This window comes from Belonocnema kinseyi, chromosome 4 (assembly GCF_010883055.1).
Source record: "Belonocnema kinseyi isolate 2016_QV_RU_SX_M_011 chromosome 4, B_treatae_v1, whole genome shotgun sequence".
NCBI classification, from domain to species: domain Eukaryota; kingdom Metazoa; phylum Arthropoda; class Insecta; order Hymenoptera; family Cynipidae; genus Belonocnema; species Belonocnema kinseyi.
This window is the reverse complement of record NC_046660.1, coordinates 62,157,493-62,179,608: the sequence shown is the minus strand read 5'-3', so window position 1 is coordinate 62,179,608 and position 22,116 is coordinate 62,157,493. Positions and strand designations below refer to the sequence as shown.

The following is a 22,116-nucleotide window of genomic DNA, read 5'->3' as shown; positions in this document are numbered from 1 at the left end:
GCAAGGGAGTAGGGCAGAGCCAAACGGGTGATCCTGAAAAGGGACAGTAAAAAACGAAAATTGTTTTCAATATCGTGGAAAATGCATTTTTTTTATGGTAAGTGGAAACGGAAGTCCTGGAAGCTCCCTCATTTTAGAAATTAATATCAATACTGTTACTATTGTTTATCCTACGTAATGCGAAAGTGTAGAATATAAGTAGAATATAAAAATGTTCACTTTCTCTGTTAAATATTGTTATTTGCTCATAAACTAAACGAAAATATGTGTTTTGTATTATTACTTATAACACCATGAAAAGATAAATGGTGCCGAGCCTATCGCTATTTCCATTCCATTATGACATGCACATGTAGCGCCATCTATTTTTTCATACAATAATTACTAAGCTGAATCATCCACATATTCAAAAAAAATTTACTCAATCGGTGGTAAATTTTTCCTATTGAAATTTTTTTGCTACTGTAAAATGTTGTTCATTGGTCGATTTAGCTTTGCCGGCTTCAATTATTAATTACTAATTATTGTTTAAAAAATGGTTAAAACTCATTTTGCAGATTTGATTCTGAAGTAACCTGATATAGTGTTTTCCAAAAAATGTTAAAAGCCTATCACATTTTTCTTTTAATAATTTCGATAATGTCACTGACAGCTTCTGGACAATTAGTGAGGCCCTTATACATATATAAAAATATTATACAAGGCATTCACTTATATTTTAACAATACCTGTATTATATTATTACACAGTATCCAACGACCAATGGAAACACAGGGTGAGTTCAAAAAAATTTTCTCTCCCATCTTTAGCTAAAAGCTACTATTTAATAAATAAAAAAATAATAATTCAATAGAATTGGATGAAGCAGGGTCATTAAAAGATCTGCAGGCTTATCTCAGTCAACTCTACATTCGAACAGCAACTATGAATTTAAACACTCTAAAAAATGATGTTAGTCGAAAAAAATTATTTTTCTATTAAAAATTAATATTCTTCACAAAAATTGAAACTATTTTTATTTACAGATAGGCATTGGATATTTCAATCTAAAGAGGCCACTTTTTGTTCTTTTAAATGATTCTGAGGAACTCAGAAATGTCTTCGCGAATGTAAATATTTTAAATCAATAATAGTGTGTAGAGATTATTTTATTTAGAAAATTGAGGACCCAGTTACAAAACGGAAGGAGAGCTAAAAAAACAAAAAATATAGTCCAAGCGGCTCGTTATAATTATCCAAACCTTAAAGTTATAATTAAATATTTGAATTTTTTCCGATCAATATTTTTTATAATAAAATTGAAAAAGTGACCAAGTTTGGCTGAGTCACGATTATTTATGTTTAAAAAATAATTAAATTGGGTTAATTAGGAAAATTTAAATAAAATTTTTTTTTAAATTTGGATACTACGAGACGCTTGGACAATAATTTCTAGAGCTTAGGAGCTGGAAATTTAAAAAATTGACATTTAGACGCGGGATGTTTAGGCGCGGGACATTGAGCCGCACACCGAAACGTCCTGATAGCTAATTGTCCTGGCGCCTAAACGTCCCGCACCTGAATATCGAGCGTCTAAGCCTCACAGTACCTAAGCGTCTCGCGCGTAAACGTCTAGCGCCTAAGCTTTTTAGCAGCTAAACCTCCAGCGTCTAAACTTTGTAGCGCCCATACTTCCCGCGCCTGAACTGTGCAGCGCCTAAACATTCCGCCCCTAAACCTCTAGCGTCTAAACTTCCCGCGCCTGAACTGCGCAGCGTTTTAAACATCCCGCCCCTAAAAATTTAGCGTCTAAACCTCACAGCACCTAAACGTCTCGTGCGTAAACGTCTAGAGTCTAAGGTTTTTTAACACCTTAACTTCCCGTGCCTAAACCTTCAGCATCTAAAATCCGCAGCGCCTATATCTCCCGCGTCTGAAATTCGCAGCGCCTAAACTTCCTGCACATAAACGTCCCGCATCTAAACTTCAAAGTGTCTAAACGTTCCGCGCCTAAACCTCCAGCTTCTAAACTTCGCAGCGCCTAAACGTCCCGCAACTAAAAGTCGCGCGTCCAAACTTCGCAACGCTCAAACGTTCCGCGTCTAAACCTCCAACGTCTAAACTTCGCAGCGCCTAATGTCCTGCGTCAAAACGTCCCGCGCCCAAACTTCACAGCGCCTAAACGTATTTTTGAGCATTCGTCCACTTAGAGAATCCGGACCATTGATTGCACTTTATTTTTGATATTGTAATAATCAAATATACCTCTTGTCGGAAACCAGGAAATTTCAAGCTGGATCTCAATGGCTTATCCTACGTGGATAATTTTTTTCCGAGAAAATACGACAATAGATTACTTTTTTCGAAAAATTTATGTCCCATTTGACTGCATATTTTTGGTAGCTCAAAGAGGCGAAAATGACAATGAGGCGACTCTAACAGAAGTTTATCAAATTGACAAAGAAAAGGAACTCAGAAGGTCGATTTTTGGTTATTGGGATTTGAAAACTGGCGTAACTACTCCTAAGCTAAGCCTCTATCAAAGACGCGGGGATCTTTTTGGACAAAATATACGTGTTACTTCAATTCAGGTTGATTTATTATAAGCATACAAATTTCGTATAAATATGAAAAAGGAAAATTATCTCATTAATTTACTGATAATCCTTTTTAAATATAACTCAAGAATGTAAAAAATTTGGTATTATATGTGTCGAATTTTTATTTCTTAGGATCCACCTGTATCTCGAATTGTTCGTGACTCTTCGGGACAAATGGTGGGGTTGGATGGATTTTATGGAAAAGTGGTTCAACTCCTGAAAGATGGTATGAATTGCACGTATGTATTAAATTTATTATTAATTTACCTAGAATAATAATGATTAATTTGAGATAATTTCTACTTGAATGTTCTAGGTGATTGAGGGAAAAGAATTCAATTTCTAAGATTTGCAATTAAATATTTTTAAATTTGGATGATTCTGAAAATCAAAATCCAAAAATTATCATTTCTAAGTATTCCAAATTAAAGACATTTAAAATTTGAATAATTTAAATTACAGAATTTTGTTACTGAAAATTCTCCAAATTAAAAAAAAATTTCAATTTGGAAAATTTAGAATACAGATTAAAAAAGAAAATTTAAATTTATATGACACTGAAGTATAAACATTCCAATTTAATGAATCTTAAAAATTGAAGAATTTTAAATTTCCAATCTTAAAAACTAAAAAATTTTCAATTTCAATTCAAAATTGAAGAACTTTGACTTATAAATCTTAAAAATTAAACAATTTTTAATTGCAAATCTTCTAAATTCAACAACTCAAAGAAAAAAACGTTGAAAATTAAATAACTTTAAAATATAAATCTTAAATGTTCAATAATTTGAAATTGTACATATTTTTTCAAAGTTGAAAAATTTTCAATTGAATCTTTTCAAAATTGGAACTTGGAAGATTAAGAATTGATAACTTTAGACTTTTGTTCGTCAACATAATCGAAATTAAAGAATCTTCATCTGCAAATCATTCAAATTGCAGAATTTTGTGTTGCAAATCTCAAAAAGTACCTAAAGTATTTAAAATTGCAAATTCTTAAAAAGTACCTAAAGAATTTTAAATTGAAATTCCTTAAAATTGAAGATTTTTCTTTGTTTGCAAATCTTAAAAAGTAAAGAATTAAAAATTGAAAATCTTTAAAATTATTGATTTTTTGTTTCATATCTTTATAATTAAACTATTTCATAACAAAGTTTCGAAATCATATACTACCTATAAAATATTAATTTTAAAATTGAACAAACTTCAATATATATTTTAAAGTTCAAATTTTAAATCTCGAAAATGGATCCATTAAGAAAAAAACGTTCAAACCTTTCCAATGAAATTTATAAAATTGAATGAGTATCAATTTCTAATATTCAAAATAAAATAATTTTTAATAGAAACTGACCAAAATTGCTGACATTTTAATTGAAATCTTTATAATTAAAGAGTTCTTAATTGAACAATTTTAGAATTTAAAAATCTGTAATTTTTTTGATTTACATTTGAAATTTCTTCAATTTTTAAGATTATTATTGAGAACTCTTGACTTTTTATTTTCGAAATCATTTAAATTTAAAAACAACGTTCAAAATTATATATGTCCTTTCAAATATAAATCTTTAATATTAATTAAATATGAATCATCAGAATTACAAAATTTTACATTCTACATTGTGAAATTTAAAAAAGTTCAATTACAAGGATTTAGCATTAAAAGCTTTACAATTTTGAAGTAACAATTTAAAATTATTCAATTTTGAAGATTTAAATGAAAATTTCTTCAATTTTCTACATTTATATTCGAAAGGTATGTAATTGTAAAAGTTATTTTGCAATTGTTCAATTTTAAAGGTTGACAATTATAAATTATTTAATTTTAAAGATTTGCAACTAAAAATTCTTCAATTTTGAAGATTTAAGATTAAAGATTTATTAAATTGAAATGTTTGTTGTTAAAAATAATGTAATTGGAACTTTATATTTTATTCTATAATTCAATTTTAAGGATTTACAATGTAGAATTCTTCATTTTTTTAAATATGAAAATAAAAGTTTTTTTATTTAAAGATTCTTAAATTTGGACTATCTGGAAAATTAAAAGATAGTTTTCAGTTCTAAATGTTTCAAATTGAAGAAATTGCAAACTTAAATCATAAAAATGTTCAATTCTGAATTTTCCAAATTAAAACCAATAGAAAGTTGTACACATTTGAAAAATTACAATTAAAAATTCTTGTACAAAATAAAAATTCTTAACTGTAGGATTTGCATTTAAAATTTTTTCGAGATATAAGATTTGCAATTTAAAATTCTTCAATTTTATCAATTTTTAAATTAGGATGATTTTGAAAATCAAAATTCAAAAGTTTTTAATTCCAAATCTTCCAAATTAAAAAATGTAAAGCCTAAAAATGACAGAATTCAGAATTCTAATTTCAAATATTTACAATTGAAAATCCTTAAACAATGAAAATGTAGATTGAAAATCATTCAAATTTCAAGATTTATGTTTTAAAAGTAGTATATAATTTTGCAGATTGACAATTAAAATTCTTCAATGTTTAAGATTTACAATTAAATATTTTTCAATTTTAAAGGATCTTAAATTTGGATAATCTTGCAAATTATAAAAATTACATAATTTTGAATTCTAAATTGTCAAAATTAGAAAATCTGTAATTTTAAAGTTTTACAATCAGTAAGGGTTAAAACCTAACATTGTTCAATTACAAATTATTTACTACTCAAAATTTAAATTAAAAAGGTTTGTCATTTTTTAATTTTTTCACGCATTTAAGAATTTTTCAATTTTTAGGATTTATAGTTGAAGATCCATTAATTTGGAATGTTTCTCATTTAAACTTATATATTTTAAAACTTTTTTAAAAAAATAGTATTCAATTTTTAAGATTTACAATAACAAATTTTTCCATGTTAAGATTTGCAATTTAAAACTTTTCATTTCCGAACAGTAAAAATGATCTTATATTTTTAAGGACCTTTCCTGATTATAAAAAATAAATTACCTATTATCCTTTTTTTCTTTAAAACCAGAAGGTTTTATATTTAAACTATCTTTCTTTTTTGTGGTTTTCTTCCATTTTTTCAGAAGCCTTTTTTTCTTCTAACTTTTTTTTATTTTCCATCTCTATTTTGAGTTTCTGCAACTGTCTTTTAGTTTCTCTTCGAAAATATTCATCCATACTGGCCCCAGCCTTTTCTTCAAATATATCTGTTTTTGTTCCATCCCCTTTTCTTCTTTTTCTTTCATAACACCTTTTGCTTTGATAAAAACATCGATGACGTATTACATTAAATATTCTCAAAAATCTCCCACTCAACATTTTTCAGTCATATCCATTAATCTTTTCAACATTTTATTTCAATCAAACTATTTGCATCTGAAGGGTATTTTTAAAATTGAACTTTTTCAATTTATTACCAGGAATCCTGGGCAACAATTGCTCTCCTTTAAAGTAACTTAATTTTTGATCAAAGATGACAAGGATATTAGACAAATATTTCAATGATGTGAAGGAAGCTAAGATGATTCGATTTTTATCAATTTTTTTCTCGTTGCCTTATTACGTTCGATTTCTTATTTTTTGTTCTTTATATATTCATTACATTTTCACGAAAAGTATGAAAAAATGAGGGTTAAGAAAATAAAGTTTTACTCGTCAATATCGTCGTGGAGAGACTGACAGTATACATTTTTAATTGCTTATTTAATTGTTGTCAATTAATTGAGCAAAGATATTACGAAGCTTCGTAATTTATAAGTAATTTTCCGTGGAAAAGTCTTGTTGTTGTTGCTAAAACTGCTTTTAATTATTGTGAGAGCGACTGCTAATTATAGAACACGCAAAAAGATAACAATGATTATTCTCTCAGAAAAATGTTTTTTCGAGTCGAAAAAATTCTTTCTTTCATATTTGTTTGATGCAAAGAAACATTTTTCTGAGTCTTGTCATCAACTTTTTTTGTGTCCGAAAATTTATATAAAATTTTTTTCTGATTTAAAAATATATTTAAATTTATTAGGGTTTAAAAATGAACATTGTAAAAAACAATTGATAAAATCGAGGGAAATATTCCCACTGTTAATTTAACTAATTTTTTTAACTGAAAGCGAACTTTAGAATAAAATGTTTCAAATTTAAATTTTTTAAGTAACAATAGTTATTCAGGATTTTATGTATTTGCTAGCTTTTTAGGTAAATTTAAATTTATTTTAAATTTAATTTCCATTCAAAATTTCTTCAGTACATTTTTATTTAAAAGTTATTTTTAAGAAGAATGTTATTTATGAAATTAAGAATTGTATCGTTTCTGAAAAATTTTTTGAAATAAAAACTTAACAAACTCATTCAAAATTCAAAATTAGCTAAGATTAATTATTACAATATTGTCCTTGATTTAATTAATTATTTTTAATAAAGTTTTATTTTTAAACTTGAGATAGCTTTAATACAACCTTGATCGACTGAATCGCTCAAAATATTATTTTCAATATAAGTTTACTTGTGCTAATTATAATATAACAATTTTGATTTTTATAAGCAATTGGAATAAATAATAAGATTGTAGTGAAAACATTTCTTTTCTTTAAAAAAATGTTTCTTCATGAAAACTGCTTTTAATTATTGTGAGAGTAGTTCTATAAAAAGTCAACAATTGTTATTCTTAGAAATAATTTTCACAAGCAAAAAGAAAAATTGTGAATTCTTTATTTAAAAAAAGTTTGTTTCTCTTTTAAACTACTTCAGAAGGAATAAAATGTTGGTTTTTGTTGTCAATTATTATTAATTAATATTTTCTTATTTATGAATTATTAACAACCAACGGCTCATTTTATTTAATAAAAAATCATTCTTATAAAGACTCTTTAAATAGAGAGTTTGGAGAAGCTTAAAAATCTTTTTATTTATGCAAATTGGTCATAAGCATTATTTTTAATAATATTTCAGTTAATTTTGTGTGAAACTAAGATTCTAAATGCAATTAAGCACTCTCAACGATAAAACAAAACTTTTGTCTACGTGAAAATGTCAAAATTTTGCATTTACTTATTTAGTTGTTTATAACTAAAAATATGGTTATTTTCTAACAAATGCTATGAATAATATACCATTTGAAAGAATATCTCTAATTTCAAAAGATAAAATAATAATTTGTTCATATCAATAGTTCAATTAATCAGGAAACTACTTTGGAAGCGACAAAAATTATTTTCTAACAAACTTTATTTTTCAATTTGAATAAAAATATAATATAATATAACCATTTGTATTCATTTTAAACATATTTTTTGTCCTTAATTTATATAAATTCACTTTAATACAAATAGTCAACATTCTTGACGATTCATCTCTTTGGTTGAAAATTTAACTATTCCATTTTTAGAAAATTGATCTTCTTGATTAAAACATAATATTTTAGTTTGAGAGTTGAACTCTTTTGTAAAAAATTGATTTATTGTTTGAAAATTCATTATTTGAGTTCAAACTTAATTCCTGTGGCTGAAGATTTAACTATTTTCTTGACAAAATTTTGTTGTTGGTGAGAATTAATTTTTCAAACTAAAAGTTTAAATCTTCCATTTTTGGATCAAAATTTATATTTTGAATTAAAAATTGACCTTTTCTAATTGAAACTTCAATTATTTTCCTTATACTCCCTGTATTTCGTTCAAATTTGGACTTTTTGGTAAAAAATTAAACTTTTTAGTCAAAAAATCATCTTTTTGTTTGAAAATTTAACTATTTAGTTAAAAATTCGTCTTTTCGGTTGATTTCATCTGGATGAAAATTCGTCTTTTGCAGGAAAATTCATATTTCATGGTAGAAAAGTAATCTTTCTTATCTGTTTCTAAAAAAATATTTGTTTAAAAAGACAAATTTTCTGGTAAAAAAATACAACCACTTGGTTGTATTTTTGTTAAACATGCGTTTGTTTGGTTTTCTCATTTTATGTTGAAAATTTCCTTTTTTGTGGCAATTGGTATTTCTTGTTGAAGATTCAACTATTTAAATGAAAATTCAACCTTTTTTAAATGAAAATTTAACTACGTAGTAGAAAATGGATTTTTGGTTAAAGAATTATATTTTTGTATTGAAAATTTAAGTGCTTTGTAGGTAATTCATCTTTTTGGATTAAAAATTCAACAATTTTAATGAAAATTGAGGTATTTTGTTTGAAGTTCGTCTTTTTTATATACAAAAAAGCTTCTTGGTAAAAGATTAACTTTTTGTTTAAATTTCATAATTTTTTCTGAAAATGTAACTGCTTTACAGAGAATTCATCTATTTGGATTAAAAGTTCAAAAATTTGAAAGATAATTGCGGTATTTTATGTAAAATTGATCTTTTTTATATAACATTAAGTGTTTAGGTAAAAAATAAACTTTTTCTTCAAATTTCATATTTTTTGTTTGAAAAATCCAATGCTTTATAGATCATTCATCTTTTTGGATTGAAACTTTAACCAATTTAAGAATAATTGTGGTATTTTACCTAAAACTCGTATTTTTTCATAACATTAAGCTTCTTGGTAAATAATCGACCTTTTTGTTAAATTTCATATTTTTTGTTTGAAAATTAAACTATTTGATTAGACGTTCGTCTTTTGCATTTTTTATTTGTTCATAAAGTCATCTTTATTAGTTAAAAATAGTTTTTTTTTAATTGAACTATTTTGTGTTAAATTTTGATCTTTTTTGTTTGAAAATTTGAGTATTTGGTTGGAAATGCATCTTTGCAGGTCACAAATTTAAATATTTTGATACAATCATCTTTTATGTTCGAAAATTCTTCTACTTTATTAAAAAGTTGTCTTTTGATTTGAAAAGTATAGAGAATTCAAAAATTTGGTTGATAATGTACTTTTTTGTAGCAAATTTACCTATATGGTTAAAATTTCACCTTTATTGTTAATTTTTTTTAAAACTTTAACAATTTTTATTTGTAACTTAGGAATTAGACTATTTTCTATTGAATTTAACATGTTATTTGCATTCATTTTATGAAAAGAATTTTTCCACTATGATTATCTTTTTTTTTATTCAAATCACCCTATTTTCCATGTTTTTATACAATTTTGGGCTCCATTTGTTTAAGGGGGGGGGGGGGGCACTAAAATCAAGTTTGCCATTTATTTCAAAGGAAGCAATACAAAATCTTTCGGATTTTGATCCAGAAGAAAAGAAATCAACCGTGACTGTCCACGAAAATGTTTTTTTATTTTCTCTTTCATAATAAAAAATATTGTTCCATATCAGAAAAATTCAAATTTTAATTAAACTGCAAAGCGATGCTTCTGTGTTGGACCGCCTCTTCAAACGCTTATCCCGTAAGATGAACCTACAGCGCGTTACGTCCCTTTCTCGCGGACCGTCACAAATTATCAAATTAAAAATTATGAGTAGCCCGGTTTCCCCATCGTGTCACGATTTGCTCCTTTTTACAGTATTTTATGGTGTAATTTTGTTTTAATTTCAAGTATATCATATGAGGAAGCTCATAATTGGGGAGTTCGAATGGCAAATGGATCTTGGATAGGTGCAGTTGGAATGTTGACCACCAATGAAGCCGATCTTGTAGCAGCTGAATTAATGATGGCAACAGATCGATTAGATTATATTGAATACACAACCCCTGTGTATTCAACAAAGTATGTTTTATTAATTTCTTAATTTAAAAAATAGCTTTTAAATAAAAACCCTTTTGGGGAATCCCATTCATGTCTCAAGACATCCAGGGGAGACCGCCGTACAATAGATATATGTGTTAATAAATTAAAATTAATTATTTTGAGTATAATTGTGCTTTTAATTAATGATTATCTGCTTTTTCACAACCGGTGCGGTCTATTGTCGGAAATCAAATGAATGTCGGTATGGACAATATGGAAGACCATTTTTAAATTGGTCATTGTCACACTGTCCTGCATTCGCAGAGTTTTTTCACTCTTTTGCAATGTCTTTGGATACCGCATGGCCACAAAACCGCCGTCGGCGACCGCGCGGCACCACACCACGATTGGCCATTTCACAACGACCGATATTATGGTCGCCTATCGCAAGAATATCACACCAACATCGGCTACCGCACGACCATTACTTCATCGTCATACACCGCATGGCCACGATCCCACCGCGCGGTTTAGCTTTCTTTGAAAGTCTCAGGTGCAATAGCTACTGTAGGGTGGTCTTCCCTATATCTATTTAAAAAAATTGATCCAAATTAACAGTTTAATTGAATTAATTGACTGAAAAAGTGAATACTTTAAATATTTTGTAGATGTCGAACCTACATAAAAAGACCTTCAATCGCTGCCGTCAAATGGGAAGCTTATACAGCTCCTTTTCATTATGGGATTTGGTATTCGATTGCCGCTCTTATAATATTTTCGAGTGTTTCAATTGCTTTTGCAAAATTTGTCACAAAATTCCTGGAACATAAAAATATAGTGGAAACTACCAAATTTTCAGAAACTACCTTCCTCGTCTTTGGTGCATTTTGTGGACAAGGTTTGTTAAGCAGACCTTTAAAAAATACGTGAGACCAACTTAGGGGGGGGGGGTGACGGTGAGGCAGTTTTTGATGTAGGAGGGAGTAACGCAGACTATGACATCACATATGGAAAATAGTAATGCTGCTAAATTAATAAAACCCAAAAAGAGGATCTAACTATTTTTCCTTGAAAGAAAAAAACCTCTTTTGAATCGAAAAGTCTGCTATTAGATTTTTGATTAAAAATTCATCTTTTTTGATCGAAAAAGCTACAATTAGGTTCCAGATTGATCTATATTGTGTTAAAATAAGGTTTTATAGTTGAAAATAAATTTTCTTGACTGAAAAATTAACTAAACTATTTTTAGCTGAAAATTGATAGTTTTTAGTTGAAAATCCGACAATGGAAATTTTCATTGTGAATCATTATTTTTTGGCTGGTAATTCTACTCCTTAGGTGAAAGTGAAACTATTTTGTCTTAAATTAATTTTTTTATTTAAATTTTAACTATTTTCTGAAGAATTCTTTATTTTATTAATTTTTATTGATTGAAAAATTTAAATTATTCTTTTTTGTTGGAAATTTATACAATTTGTTGAATTTGTCTTTTAGTAGAAAATTGATATAGTTTGTTGAATTCGTCTTCTTTGGTGGAAAATTAATAATTTTGATTCAATATTCATATTTCCAGGATGAAAATTTAAAGGTTTAGTAATAAAATCGTTTTTTTCTATTTAAAATTTAACTAATTTTCTAGAAAATTGATTTATTGTTAATAAATAATAATAAATTTTGTTGTAGAAAATTCGACCTTTTTGCTTAAAAATTCAGCAATTTGGTTGACAACTTTATCAACTTCATCTTAATTCATCACTTCGATAGAAATTTGATCTTGTGTAGATAAAAAAGAAACTTATTCATTAATAATAACACTGTTTGATTAAACATTAATTTCTTTTGGTGAGGACTCAATTATTATGTTGAACAAAATTTTTCTTCTATTGAAGTCAACTTTTTGGTTATTTCTAATAAAAATCTGTTTTCGCCGAAATATCTATTACAGTTTTTAAAGAAAATTCAGTTTTTAGATTAAATTCGACAGTTTTTGTATGAAATTACCATATCTTTTGAAGTTGAAATATCATTTCTTATATTTTTCGTTAACAAATGAATCTCTTTTTATAGAAACTTTAACTATCTTCTAAAAATGTCATTTTTCACTAGAAAATTTAGCTATATGGTTGAAAAAGTAACTCTTTTTGCGTAAAGATGAATATTTTTTGTTTCATCTTTCAAAGTGGAAAATTCAACTTTTTGTTCAAAAATTCAACTATTTTAATAAAAATTCATCTTTGTAGGTTGAAAAATAAACCATGTGGTTGAAAGCTCAACTATTTTATTTTTGATTAAAATATTTTGTTAAAAATTCATCTAATTTTTTTAAAAGTGATATTTTTGGTTGAATTGAATTGTTTTTTTATTAAAAATTAAAATCTTTCATCGTCGAAATATCAGTGGTTTCATTTTAATTTGAGCGTTTATCTTTTTTATTGAATTCGGCTGTTTTTATTTAAAATTAAAATCCTTTTTTTGGTTAGAATGTAAACTTCTATTTTATTTTTCACTAAGAATTAATATATTTTAATTAAAATTTAACTGTCTTCTGAAAAAATCATCTACTTGTCCTGGAGGTTCAACTCTTTGTGGAAAAATTTAACTGTTGTGGATTAAGTTCTTGATTAAACATTCAATATTTTATTCAAAATTTAAACGTTTTGTTAAAAGTTCAACTGTCTTCTCAAAAGTTGAAGTTTAATAATTTAAGTTTGGAAATTCCATCAGTTGGCTGGAAATTAAACTATTTGGTTAAAAATTTTTCTCTTTCGTGTAAAAATTCAATTGGTTGAAAATTCATTTTTCTTAGTTGGTAATTCAAATATTTTGTTGAATATTGATCTCTTTTTCTTAAACGTGTAACTATTTGGCCGTAAATGCAATTACTTGACTTTAAATTAATTTGTTTCTTTGTAACAAATTCAACTACTTGGGTAGAAAATAAATCTTTTTTATTGAAAATTAAACCATTTTCTTAAAAAGTCGTCTTTTTCAAAAATTTGACTGTTTTTTTTTAATTCGTCTTTTTGTATAGAAGTTGATATGCTTTGTTAAAAAATTAACTATGCCATCCATCCCTCTCGATTAAAAATTTATACTTTTTGGTAGAATAGATCTGGGTTTAAAATTTAACTATTTTTTGTTTAATTCAATTCTTTGGTCAAAAAATCTTCCCTTTTGCGTGAAAATTTAATTATCTGATTTTAATATGCAAATATTTGATTGATCATTAATATTTTTTGTTGTTTAAATTCAACTTATTGATTCAGACATTATATTTTTAGGTAAGATATTGAATTATGGGGTTAAAAATTCAGTATTTTATGGAAAATTTGAAGATTTTCCTACAAAATAAATAATTTTGTAAAAATAGTCATTTTTCACGAAACTTTAAAACTTTAATTGAAAATTCGTGTTTCTATATAAAAAATCCATCCCTTTGGATTAAAAATTCATCTATTTTTAAAAAAAGTTCATCGTTGATATTTTATCATTCTTGGTTGAACATCCATACTGTATTGTAAAAAGTTTTCCTTTCAACTGTTTTAAAAATTAACTTTTGCAATTAAAGTTTGATCTTTTTCTTTAAAACCTCGACCATACTTGAAATTAAATTACTATTTGCTGAAAGGTTAAATATTTGGTTAAAAATTCAACTAATTTGCCAAAAGGTCCTCTTTTTTGAAAATTCGACTTTTGTGTGGAAAATTCGTCTTTTTGAATAGAAATTCAAATATTTTGTTGAAAATTTAAATATGCGGTTAAAAGTTAATTCTTTGCTAAAACTCAAATTTATTGTTAGGAAGTCAAATATTTTGTTAAAAAGACATGTCTTTCCGAAAATTCGAATTCTTAAAACTTAAATATTGTATTAAAAATCCAACTATTTTGTTAAAAAGTTATCTTTTTTACGAAAGTTCGACTTTCTTGTTGAAATTTGGTCTTTTTGTATAGAAATAGAAATATTTTCTTAAAAATTTAACTAATTTATTAAAAATGCATTTCTTTTTGTTCAACCGATTTGTTGAAAATTCGTCTTTTTTACAGAAATGAATAATTTTGTAAAAACTTAAAATATTTTCTTAAAAAGACATCTCTTCTCAGAAGTTTAACTATTTTGTTGAAAGTTTAAATATTTTGTTCAAAATTCAACTATTTTGTTAAAAAGTCTTCTTTTTTAACATTCGACTGTTTTATTGGAAATTTATCTTTTTGTATGGAAATTGAAATAATTCGTCAGCAATTTAACTATCTGGATTACCTCTACATTAAAATTTATCTTTTTGGCAGAAAAGTGCTTTGAAGTTTAAAGATATAATTATTTGTTAAAAAATTAAAATTTTTGTTTTTAAAGTTTTATCTTTTTTGTTTGAAAATTCGACTGTTTAGTTACAATTCTTCTTTGTGGTTTGAAACCCCAACCTTTTGGCTTAAAGTTTATATTGTTAAGTTAAAAACTCAACTTTTTGGTTCAGATTTCAAATGTTTTGTAGTTAAAAAATTCAACTGTGTGGTAGAATATTTATATTTTTAGGTTGAATATTTAACTTTTTGTTTACAAATTTAACTGTTTTGTTAAAATTTTCATTCCATTGGTTTGCAAGTTCAATTATTTGTTTTGAAATAAAAAAATATTTAGTTGATAATTAAGATTTTTCGTTAAAAATTAAACTATTATTTTAAAAAATCATCTTTTTTAAATTCAACTCTTATGTTGAAACTTAACCTTTTTATATATAAAATACATTCTTCTGGATTGAATTTTTTTTATGAGAAATATTCTGGGTTGAAAATCGACAAAAGCCTAAAAAGTTTGTCTCTTCGATTCGATGATTCAACTATTCGTTAAAATATGCAATTGTTTATGTTTGAACTTAAATCTTTTTTGTTTGAAAATTTAACTATTTTTTTTAAACTTCAACTACAGTGAAACTATTCAATAGCCCTTCCGAGAATCAATGCCGCGTCGCAGGTAGGTGTAACAGGAGCTGCGCGCGGTGCGCGAGGTCTGCGGTTGTCACTCAGGCGAGCACTCAGGCGTGAACAAACAAAAGCGGATCGGGCTATAATGAGTCGCCATCAGCTCCAAAATCGGCGCTATAGAAGAGTTTCACTGTATTTTGTTGAAAATTCGTCTTTATTCCTTAAAAGTTCAACTAATTGGTCGTAACTGCCACTGTTTGTCTTAAAATTAATCCGTTTTGGTTGAAAAGGCCATATATCATATTTAACAATTTTAATGAAAGAGGGTAAAAGATTTTGTAGTCGATACGTCTCCGAATTGTCTTAGCCAATTTTACCTGATATGGATATTTGCTTATAAAAATTGCTTTTAAACTAACAAATTATTGATTAACTTTTATTTTTCTATAAAAAATTAAATCAATTTTTTAACATTTGTGTTTCTATTGAACATCTTTTTTTTTAAGATGCTTACAGTTTTCTAAGTATTTTTGATTGAATGAAAGCATTTTTTTAAAACCGGTATTTTTCAAAATTCAAAATTTTTTGTTTTTTATTTTTGTTATTAAATAAACCAAAATTTAAAAATCGGCCATAAGAGTTCGATGCGAAAATTTATGAGCTTTAATTTAAAAAAAGCTAAAAACGGATAATAAATTGTTTTTGAAAATCAATTTTTCCAATTGACGGTTTTTTGTCTCAGTGTGCGTCACCCTAGGGGGTTTCAACTTTTTAAAATAGCGTGAAGTAGTTTTTGAATTGCACCTAAAATATTTTAAGTAATTTTAATTCTTTGGCTAGCTAAGTGAATTAAATTTAAAGAAAATTTTTATTACAGGAATGGATGCATCTCCATTAGACACAGTCATGATGATACAATTGGTCATTCACATGACAGGTGTTATAATTCTAGCGGCTTACTCAGCTGCTCTAATTAGCTTCTTAGCAGTAAAGTCTTTTATTATGCCATTCACAACTATGGAAGGACTTTTAAAGGACGGAACCTATCGATTTGGTGTTGTCGGAAATTCTTCTGACTTTAGCTTTTTTCAAGTAACGACCCCTAAATTATTTATTAAGGCCAGACCTGTGATTTTTTAAAAGTAGAACGCATTTTATATTTTTTAAATAAATTTTTTTAATTCAACAGTTTTCCCAGCATTTGAAAACTGTTGTAGGAAATTTCGTATAGGCCTATACTGTTTTTCCTGCAATGAATTTCTCACCATTTTTTGCATTTCAAAGGATTTGAAAGATTTTCAGTAATTTCAAAATATTACAAAGAATTTCAAAAGATTTAAAAAATGTAAAGATATATAAAAAAATCGAATTTCTTAAGATTTCAAAGTATTTTGAGTTTTATGAAATCTCCAATAGAGTAGTCCAAATTTATACCCGTAAAATTCTATTTTCGATTTTTGGTGATTGATCATTTGTGATTGAGCATTTGTAACCTGTGTCAATAATTTCAGAAAAAATAACTTTTCACGATTTGCAGCATACCATTTCTCTTTAACCAATCAAAATTGTTTAAACAACTGCCAAATATCTTCAAAAACAATGTTAATTTCAAAATCTCGGGGCCATAAGTTAATTTTGACCGATTTCAGAAAAAATTATGGAATTTCCTTTTTAATCGTGAATTTTTTGACCACCCTAATCTCCAACTATTTCAAATATAAATAATAATCTAAATCAATTTTAAAGCTTGGATACATAAGTATAGACATAAGCATAAATTCTGTAATAAAGTTCTGTTCCCCCGGATTTTTTCCCACAAAAATGAAAATAAAAAAAAAACTGAATTCAAAGATGCTATAAAATACCATAACGGACGTCCCTGGACTTTTTTTTATGGATAATAACACGCAACAAAATTATTTAGCTCAATACAAATGTTATGCATGTGCATCATTTTGAGGTTAGGGTCATTTTTCAGCTCTCTGTCATTCCGATAATGTAGTTCTCTGTCGTACCGATGCTGTCGGTGAGCACTCTAGAATAATTATGGGAGAGAATTGTAACACACATAACCTTGAAATCTACACACACGTTTTAAGCAGAATCAACATTTTTTGGAAGTAACCCAAAAAAAGTGTGCATGGACGTCCGTTAGCATTTTCGCTATCATTCCTCAGATTTTGAAGACAAAATATTTATTAATATAGGAAAATAGCCGGGGATTCTAACACCGATAAAATCAATACTAATTCCAAAGTGCCATGCAAATTAATCAGATTTAGCAAAATAATTTTTTTTCTGAATTAACTCACAAAAAAAAGTGCAGGGACGTCCGCTAGCGCTAGCTCGTTCGATATCATTTCCTAAATTTTCAAGAGAAAATATTTATTATTCTAGAAAAAAGCCGGGGGAACCTAAAACTGGTAAAACCGATAATTTTGTAAGTATCACATGCCCTTCAATCTTTAAATTTAAACATTTTATGACGCCTACAAAACACGTAATACTCAGTTACCTACTGTCTAGAACAGAGATATTAACTTATTAACTTATTTTGAAGGGAGAAAATTTTGGTATTAAATTTCCGTCTGAATCGAGAGAGGGACTTGTAAAATTTTTAACAATTTGATTTTCAAAAGAAAACGAGTACTTTTTTATTTTTTATCCTTGTTCGGAATTGGAAAAGGGAAATTACATTAATTTTAATTTTATTCAACTGGAAGTTAGCAAGTGTTGTTATTTAATCTATTTTTGACTTGGAAAAGGGAATTTAAAGAAAAATTATTTTTAATTGGAATAGAGATATTTTGTATTTTTAACATTTTTATTGAGTTAGAAGAAAGGAGATTTTGCTCAATTATTGTTTTCTCAATTGAAAGAGGGAATTTTTCGTTTTAGAATTTTAAGTTACATGTTTTAAAACATTTGACCTTCAATAAAGAAGATTAGAAATGGATTAATGTTCTTTAGAATTCAGGATTCTTTTTGCCTGAATAAAGCTTTAATTTTTTCATTTCCTTCAGGTTTGAAAATGGACTAAAAATTATTTTGATTTTTATTTTTTAACCGGAAGGTATATACAATACCTAAGCTTTGTATTCAGTAAAAAATAATTAAAAACGAACCCTTAATTTGAAGTAAAATTGATTTATGATCTCCTTGATTTTGAAATAAAAACTTTCTTTTTAATTCCTCAAAAACCAAACTATTTTACAATCGCGCATTTAGAACTACAATTACAAATTTTAATTTAAAGAAATTTCAAATATGATAAATTAGATTAATAAGTATCACATAATGTCGTATCAAGGAACATTGAAAGTGATCAGATGCATTTTTTTGCAAAAAAGTTGTTCGTTTTTTAAAATTATTTGTTCGTAGTAATCGTTTGAACATCGGAATATTTATTAATTAAAAATGTGGCAAGCAAACGTAAGTAGTACACCTAAGTCGGTTCTCTGACACCGGTTCGGTTCATGATTAAATTTCATTGTCATGCTGAATTACCTCTCGTCGATAATGCAAATTCCGCAGCAGTAATTCGGCTTTGTTCAAGGCTAAATATCGGTAAAACAGTGACCGGTCAGTTACCGACAGTCCGTAATTAAACTTGCGGTAGGGTAATACACTGGCATTTGATCTTGACCTGCCCAACAAGGATGGTCTACGCAGAACCAATCGAGACTTTACATTCTGAAGATTCACCGGTTTTCAGAAAATAATTGAATCTTCTAGAAGTTTTGATGTGATCTCTGACAATTTTGAATAATTTTCTATACTCTAAAGTTTCTAGATGTTTCTTGATGTTCCTAGAGGTTTCTAGAAGCTTCTAGATGTCTCGGTCGGCATTGCAGGAAACATCCTTGTTGATAGAATTAAGATCGCACGTCAATGACATTCCTTACTGACTATTCAATTACTGACTGTCGGTAACTGACAGATCCCTGTTTTCCGACATTCGATTTTGAACAGAACCGTTTTATAGAAGTCTTGCTGATGAATCCGCATTAACGACGAAAGATAATTTATAATGCAACAGAACCTAAACTTGGACAGAGTAAATTATGCATTTTAAAATGATTTTCAAGAATTATTGATAATATTTTAAACTACAAATTGATTTTTTTTAGAACACATCAGACAAGGTGCTTCAAGTTATGTTCGATAAAGTACTGGATCAAAACGATATGCCGCCAAACTATTTGGAAGGATTAAAAAGAGTCTGTGGGGAAGAAAATTATGCATTTATGACAATGGATAACATGGTTGCTGTTTTGCAGCCAAAAGTTAATTGTATCCTTGAACCCTTAGATGTAATTATGCAAACAACAATAGCAATGGCAGTTAGAAAATGGAGTCCGTATAGGGGTATTATTAATAGCAAGTACGTTTTTTCAAATATTTTTAAACAAAAATTTATTCTTGAAGCTTTTTAAAAATATAAGAATTACTTGCAAATGATTTTTAAATAATAAGGGCAACAATTATATTTTTAAATCTTTGACCACATGTTTTAAAAATGACAAATAGGATTATATTCATAACCCTGTGACCATACTAGAGTTTATTTATCAATTTGTTAGATAAAAAATTCCAAATTAACCAATAATATAAAATGAGTAACTTTATTTCATAATGAAATTTCTTTTTCATTATTTCGAAATATTATTGATAAAAGAGAGACTTTTAATTGTCAATGACTTGTATAATTTGTAAAATTTTCATACTTTCAAAGAGATAAAAAAATGAAATTATGAACAAAAACCGACAGTAAGCTTTCTAACAAATTTTGACTGATTCATATTTTTGTTGTGATAATTTCAAGATATGTCGTAAGAGAATCAGAAAGATTTTCAGACATTTTTTTTAATTTTGCAGGATTTAAAAAAAAACTTGAGAACTTCAAATTATTTGAAAAGATATTTAGAAGTTTTGAAATGTCTCAAAAATCACTTCAATCTTTAAAAGTTGCCAACAAACTTTAAAAAAAAAAATAGATTTTTGCAAATTTTGTAAAAGTAACATTGTAAGAACTTAAAGAAGTTTTATTTGAAATTCGAATCGTTGTATTGAGAAGGTTTAGAAGTTTTAAAAAGATTCAGAAATAATGTAAAATTTCAAAAGGCTCAAGAATATTTTTCATGATTTTTTCGTTGAAAAATTAGTTTCTAGAGAAGACTTTTTAAGTATTTAAAAATATTTCCAAAATGTGAAAAAGAGGTTTTCAAACATTCATTTTTATTTTGTGGATCTTAAAAAAATCCTTTTCCAAAATTTGAATGATTTAAAAACGTTTGGATAAGAAGGTTTAGATGATTTAAAAAGACTAAAAATAATAAAAAAATTTAAAACATGTTACAGAATTGAAAACAAGATTTACATTTTTGAAGCTTTAGCAAACAAATTCTGCAGCTTTTTAAGAATTTCCTGGGGAATTGTTCATAATGTTTTGGTCGGAAAATTAATCAGTAGATGAAATTTTTGAGGATTTCATAGAAGTTTCAAAATATTTTATAATTAATAATTTTAAATGTTTACCTTTTTTTCCATTTGATATTTTTGTGTTTGAAATTTTAATTATTTTGTAAAAAATCCGTCTTTTTTGTTAAAAATGTATTTTTTTTTTGCTTAGAATGCAACTGGTTGAAAATTAATCTTTTTTGGTTATGAATACAACTATTTTGATGAAAATTCGTCTTTATTGGACGATTTCAACTATGATTTTAATTTAAAATTCAAATCTTGTTTGGTTCAAATATTTATCATGCATTACATTTTTCGTTAATAATTCTACTAATTGGTTGAAAATGGACTTTTTTATTGACATTTTAATTTGAAATATCTACAATTTATTTCATTTATTTATGAAAATATTTTTTAAATTTAATTTAGCATTCTTATGATGAGAGATAGTGGGATTCTTCAAAGATTATTCAGCATAGAATGGGCAGTTCAACCCGGAAAGGTATACAAATACTTTTCAAATTGAATTTCTTTAGCAAAAAAAAAACAAATTTGTAATAATTTATGAAAATATTAACCAAGTGAATATGGATTTCAGAACAAAGACGGTTGGACTTCAGTGGAAATTATCGACATACTGCCTCTGATTTTACTTTTGGGGGGAGGAATAATTTTAGGAGGATTTTTATTGTCTATCGAAAAAATAATTTATCAAAATTTTAAACATCTTGGAAGCATTACAAAAATTCCTAAAAGGCAGATAAAAAATAGATGATTGTTCACGTCAAATTAAAATCTATAATAAAATTAAATACACATATTTTTATAGAATTAATAATAGATAAATTATATTAGAAAAATTTGACAATTTAATAATAATTGGTTTAGTATTCGAAGCTGCGGTTAGGGCGATCAGACGTCCTGGTTTATCAGAAAATGTCCTGATTTTCTATAGCTGTCCTTATTTTTTTACTTTTTGTGCTATGTCCTGATTTTTCCGGCCCAAAAAACAAATATTCTCGATTTTTATTTATACTATTTGAAAAACTTGACATATGTGGAATTTTGGTAGAATTAAAAAAAATGAAAGCATCAAATTACCTATAAAAAAATTAGATGTTCTGAAAAGTACACATCATTATGTTTGAATTGCACTCAATTATTTAAACAAAAATATTGACCTCGAAAAAGTTATTTGCATTATTTATAAATTTAGTCCCTTTGGATTAAAAATTTAACTATTTGGTCGAATATGAACAGTTTGATTAAAAATTAAATTTTTTATTTGAAAATTCAACTATTTTACAGAAAATTCGTCTTATCGGCATGAAAATTCCACATATTAGATACAAATTTCTTTCCTTATTTGTGTATAGATAAAAAAATTGTCGGTTGAAAATTCAACTACTTGGATTAAACATTGATATCCTTTTATATAATTTTTTCTTCTTTTTTCGGCTAAAAACACAACTGATAAAAAGAGATATTTCGGGTTTCACTCGTGTAAAAAACTACTACGAATTGTTTGCCGACGTTTCGTGAACATTGCAGTTCACATCTTCAGGGCTGACCT

The 22,116-nt window shown here is 26.7% G+C and overlaps 1 protein-coding gene across 1 annotated transcript; it reads left to right on the top strand.

The window, feature by feature from the left end:
- Window positions 1-863: 863 nt before the first annotated feature.
- LOC117170921 (probable glutamate receptor) lies at window positions 864-21,318 on the top strand. The gene is made up of 10 exons (XM_033357969.1): window positions 864-951; window positions 1,026-1,109; window positions 2,262-2,570; window positions 2,712-2,818; window positions 10,029-10,199; window positions 10,829-11,058; window positions 15,958-16,172; window positions 19,211-19,464; window positions 20,973-21,045; window positions 21,142-21,318. Exons 1-10 carry the CDS (start codon window positions 925-927, stop codon window positions 21,316-21,318), a joined length of 1,647 nt encoding a protein of 548 aa, XP_033213860.1. The 5' UTR covers window positions 864-924.
- The last annotated feature ends 798 nt before the right edge of the window (window positions 21,319-22,116 follow it).